This window comes from Glycine max, chromosome 2 (assembly GCF_000004515.6).
Source record: "Glycine max cultivar Williams 82 chromosome 2, Glycine_max_v4.0, whole genome shotgun sequence".
Classification (NCBI taxonomy): domain Eukaryota; kingdom Viridiplantae; phylum Streptophyta; class Magnoliopsida; order Fabales; family Fabaceae; genus Glycine; species Glycine max.
The window spans coordinates 30,108,796-30,114,681 of record NC_016089.4 but is presented as its reverse complement, the minus strand read 5'-3'; the positions used below and the strand labels follow the sequence as shown (position 1 = coordinate 30,114,681).

Genomic DNA, 5,886 nt, shown 5'->3' with positions numbered 1-5,886 from the left:
ATGGAGAGAGAGTTTACATTGGTGAGAAGAATAAACCAAGAAGATGACACTCACCGCATAAATAAAGAGAAAATATGGTCGGCCAAAGAAAAAAGAAAATATAGATATAGGCACAAGGGGTACCTAAACCCATATACAAGAGGATTACACAATAAATTACGTTTAAAAGGTTTTTACTATTTTTACCATTCTCACAATAAAAATAGATAATAACCCTATATTCAAAAAACATACCCAGCATTGGCTACCGAATCAATCCCAACAACATTAAAATGCTCTTGTATCAACCCATAAATACCTGCTGCCAAAATAGGACACCATGACCTCTGTCAACAAGCACCAAGCATTCAATACTAAAGCTACATATATTTCACCATCATCAATAACTGCTTCCTACAATCTCACCCATAACACACGTAAAACATGCAATATAAGAGAAAATGTGCAGCTTCCATATCACGTAGCATTAGGTCTTCAACATCCAACAATTAAATTTCCTCACAAACTTAGGCATGCCGCATGATTTGAAGACCATAATGTGAAAGGGTACATCAAGGATTGGATCTTACATTTCATCCAAGTCCATGCCATGAATTCCACTTGCTCTATCACTTCCAACTCAACAAAGGACCTGTAACAAGTGTAGCAGTAGTGGAAAATGAAGAAGGAAAAGGTGGGACCAAAGCAAGAAGACACATGGCAAATGAGGAAGGAGAGAGACGAAGCATAAGGGCCAAAATAACTAACTCCAGGCTGACTGATTTTCTGTGGTCCCAAAAGTAGTTTAAAAAGTAAAACGTGAGAGAGAGTGGGCAGTTATGAAGTGACATCATTTCCTCCTTCCTTGTCAGTTATCTTTCTCTTTGTTCTTCCTTTCTAAAATTTATGTAATTGTACTGTTGAAAGGGAATTTTAATCAATGCAAGTTATGTTTTCCATTGCCTTTTCTTGCTGCTTGTAGTACCACTGTTACATTTGGTGCTTTCATTCTTCGAACATGACAGATAATACACGTCTTAAGAAGCTTTCTGTGAACGTGTCCAAGATGCTCGAGATGTTAGAAGCCGATAGGCAAGAGAACAAATCACGATTCGAAACTCTAGAGGATGCGATGGACACATTGCTGAAATCGAACAATGCTGGTGCGAATCTGCACATGAACATAGCGGGAAACAACTCCATTGGAGGTTCGTCGTCTCCTCCACCGTTTCAGGTACGCAATGTGAAACTTGACTTCCCTCGTTTCGACGGATCTGAAGTTCTTCAATGGATTTTCAAGGCTGAGCAATTTTTTGACTACTACAACACTTCAGATACTCAACGTCTTACCATTGTTGCAATTCACATGGAAAAAGAGGTAGTTCCCTGGTTTCAAATGACTAATCAATCTACTCCATTTCAGTCATGGATTGATTTTACTCGTGCTTTAGAACTGGAATTTGGTCCATCTCCATATGAATGTACTAGATCTCAGTTATTCAAATTGTCACAAATCGGATCTGTTCATGATTATTACACTCAGTTCACTGCTCTTGCAAACCGCGTACAAGGTGTTACTAGTGAAGCTTTGATTGATTGCTTTGTGGGAGGACTTAAACCCGATATTCAACGTGATGTAATAGCCCAATCACCAACTACACTACTACGCTGTGTATCTTTGGCCAAGCTATTTGAGGAGAAATACTTACCTAAGCACAAGCCATTTCAAAGTCCCTACCAAAATCGTAACAAAAACACAAACATAAATACAAGCCTACCTTCTTCTCAGTCAATCAAATCCACAAGCCTACCACCCTTACTTCCAAGCCCCAAAATGAATTACAACTCCAATTTTCCAAAACCAGGAAATGTTAGAAGAATGTCACCAGCGGAAATGCAGATTCGAAGGGAGAAAGGGCTATGTTATACATGTGATGAGAATTTCACTTCTTCTCATAGGTGTCCTAATCGGCAATACCTACTATTGCAAATGGATGAGGATGAAAATGTTGAAGTGCAACTAGAACCACCTCCTAGAATTGAGGAAACCATGGGAAATTTGAATTTAGACCATCATCTATCTTATAATGCCCTTAAAGGTTCCTTTGGCCTAGGAACTATGAAGTTTAGTGGTACAATTAATGGCATGGTGGTTCAAATATTACTTGATAGTGGTAGTTCAGATAATTTTTTGCAACCAAGGATTGCTAATTGTCTGAAGCTTCCAATTGAACTTGCTTCCAATTTCCAAGTCCTTGGGGGAAATGGAAACTCATTAATTGCTGAAGGTTTGGTGAAGCAACTAGAAGTCATGGTTCAAGGTCATTCTCTCAAATTACCTGTGTACCTTCTACCAATTGCTGGTTCTGATTTGGTACTTGGAGCCACTTGGCTTGCTACATTGGGTCCTCATGTTTCTGATTATAGCCAGCTTACCTTGAAGTTCTACAAGGACAATCAGTTTGTCACATTGCATGGTGACCAACCTAAATTACCGGGCCCTGCTGAATTTAACCAACTGAGGAGAATGAATCATACACATGCTATAGCTGAAGTTTTTACCTTGCAGTATAAGCACCAGGATGTGCCTGAGGATAAATGGCTTGAATTACCTAAAGATATGGAACCAGATTTGGTGATGTTGTTGCATAATTATAGAAGTATCTTTGTTGTGCCTAATGAACTACCTCCTTCAAGAACTCAGAACCATACCATTCCATTGGTAAAGGATGCCAAACCAGTGAAGGTGAGACCTTATAGATATCCCCATAGTCAGAAACAACAAATTGAAACTATGGTACAAGAAATGCTTGCTGCAAGCATCATCACACCCAACACTAGTCCATTTTATTCACCAATCATTTTGGTAAAGAAAAAGGATGGAACGTGGCGGTTTTGTACTGATTATAGAGCGTTGAATGCAATAACAATTAAGGACAGCTTCCCAATCCCAACTGTTGATGAACTCATTGATGAGTTATATGGCTCTAATTATTTTTCCAAGCTTGACCTGAGATCAGGTTATCACCAAATTCTTGTGGCTGCTGAAGATAGACACAAAACTGCTTTTAGAACTCATCAAGGGCACTATGAATGGTTAGTCCTGCCATTTGGGCTTACCAACGCCCCTGCTACCTTCCAAAGCCTCATGAATGATGTTTTCAAAGACTTCCTTAGAAAATTTGTCCTGGTTTTCTTTGATGATATATTAGTATATAGTTCTACTTGGAAAGAGCATCTTCTACATTTGGAACTGGTCCTTCAATTGCTGCAAAAGCACCAGTTATATGCCAAACTATCCAAATGTTCATTTGGGTTGCCAAAAGTGGATTACCTTGGACATACTGTTTCAGGCCAAGGTGTGTCAATGGATAAAGACAAAGTACAGGCAGTTTTGGATTGGCCAGCACCTATTAACATTAAACAATTGAGAGGCTTTCTCGGGCTCACTGGATATTACAGAAAATTTATCAAATCTTATGCAGTAATTTCAGCACCTTTGACTGATTTGCTTAAGAAAGATAAATTCATGTGGGGAGTAGATGCAGATGAAGCTTTCAATAAGCTCAAAAATGTTATCACACAAGCTCCAGTTTTAGCCCTACCAGACTTTTCGAAGCCTTTTACCTTGGAAACAGATGCATCGGGAATAGGTGTAGGTGTTGTACTGAGTCAAATGCAACACCCCATTGCTTACTTTTCAAAAAAGTTGAATGTTAGAATGCAAAAACAATCAGCTTATGCAAGGGAGTTCTTTGCTATTACTGAAGCAATAGCAAAATTCAGGCATTATCTTCTAGGTCACAAATTTGTCATCAAGACGGATCAAAAGAGCCTTAAGTCACTCACTGATCAAGTTGTTCACACACCAGAGCAGCAAAACTGGTTGCATAAGTTGATTGGTTATGATTTCACCATTGAGTATAAGTCAGGAAAAGAGAATGTAGCTGCTGATTCTCTTTCTAGAGCTTTTATGATGGTTATATCTCAACCTAAGTTACAGCTGATTCCAGAATTGAGGGAAGCCCTTGCACAGGACAAACAATTGAGTCTAATTATGTAGCTTTGTTTGCAGAACAAGCCTCCAAATCCGAGTTATTCAGTTTCTGATAAGTTATTGTATTGGAAAGGTCGTCTAGTGTTACCACGAGGCCATGAAGTGGTAAATAAAATTTTATACGAGTTTCACAGTACATTGTTGGGAGGACACTCCGGATTTATCAGAACATTACAGAGAATTGCTTCTCAATTTTATTGGCATGGTATGCAGCAAGACATCAAGGAGTTTGTTCAAAGTTGTCTCATTTGTCAACAGGCTAAACATGATACATCATTACCATCAGGCTTGCTCGAACCACTACCAATTCCAGAGCAAATTTGGGAAGATGTAGCTATGGATTTCATCACTGGCCTTCCTTCTTCCAATGGACATACAGTCATTATGGTAGTCATTGATAGGCTTTCCAAGTATGCTCATTTGGCTAGTTTGAAGTCTGACTTTAATAGCAAACAAGTTGCTGAGTTGTTCATGAAAACTATAGTAAAACTTCATGGATTTCCAAGGACAATTGTCTCCGATCGAGATAAAGTGTTTACTAGTCATTTTTGGCAACACTTGTTTAAGTTGAGTGGAACTACTTTGAAATTAAGCACCGCATACCATCCGCAAACAGATGGACAGTCCGAGGCTTTGAACAAATGCATTGAGATGTATTTAAGGTGCTTTACCTTTGAGAATCCTAAGGAGTGGTATAAATTGTTGTCGTGGGCATAATTTTGGTACAATTCTTCCTTTCATCACAACACTGGCATAACTCCTTTCAAAGCAGTTTATGGTCGCGAGCCACCTCCTTTAATCAAGTACACATTCAACATTCAAGACCCTCCTAGTGTTCAAGAACAGTTGATGCAAAGAGATGTTGTAATCAGTAGATTGAAGGTGAATTTACAAAAAGCACAGCAACACATGAAGAATTATGCTGATGCAAGAAGAAAGCCCTTTCAATTGGCAATTGGTGACATAGTATTGGTGAAACTTCAACCCTATAGGCAGCATTCAGTGTCCTTGAGAAAAAATTAGAAACTCACACTGAGGTACTTTGGACCATTTCCTGTGATTGAGAAAATTGGTAGAGTAGCCTACAAACTTTTCTTACCTCCATTTGCTAGAATCCATCCGGTTTTTCATTGCTCTCAGTTGAAATTATGTAAAGGAGATCATGCTCAACCTTATGTGCCATTACCTATCACAAACTCCGAAATGCAACCTGTTTTGCAACCAGAGATGGTCTTACAATCAAGGGTTATTCTTAGGAACCACCAACAAGTGCAACAACAACTAATTAAGTGGGAAGGTTTGGAAGATGATGAAGCTACATGGGAAGATACTTCAGCAATTAAACTTGCTTTTCCTAACTTCAACCTTGAGGACAAGTTTTCTTTTAAAGGGGAAGGTAATGTAACAAGTGCAGCAGTAATGGAAAATGAAGAAGGAAAAGGTGGGACCAAAGCAAGAAGACACATGGAAAATGAGGAAGGAGAGAGACGAAGCATGAGGGCCAAAATAACTAACTCCAGGCTGACTGATTTTCTGTGAAGGGGTTTTTTTCCTCCTTCCTTGTCAGTTATCTTTCTCTCTGTTCTTCCTTTCTAAAATTTCTGTAATTGTACTGCTGAAAGGGAATTTTAATCAATGCAAGTTATGTTTTCCATTGCCTTTTCTTGCTGCTTGTAGTACCACTGTTACAGGACCCTTCATTAAAAATACATTCATTCCTTTTCCTCCAAATGCACCATAAAGTTGCACACCACACCGCATACCATGGTTCCTTGTTGGCCTCTTTGTTGCCGACAAAATGACCATGTTGCCATAGATGAGATATGGTGTTACTTGCACAAACCACAGAC

The 5,886-nt window shown here is 39.0% G+C and overlaps 1 protein-coding gene across 1 annotated transcript; it reads left to right on the top strand.

The window, feature by feature from the left end:
* The first annotated feature begins 997 nt into the window (after positions 1-997).
* On the top strand, positions 998-5,575 carry LOC100803389 (uncharacterized). Its single transcript, XM_014772111.1, has 5 exons — positions 998-3,958; positions 4,055-4,141; positions 4,250-4,519; positions 5,029-5,073; positions 5,177-5,575. Exons 1-5 carry the CDS (start codon positions 998-1,000, stop codon positions 5,573-5,575), a joined length of 3,762 nt encoding a protein of 1,253 aa, XP_014627597.1.
* Positions 5,576-5,886: the final 311 nt, after the last annotated feature.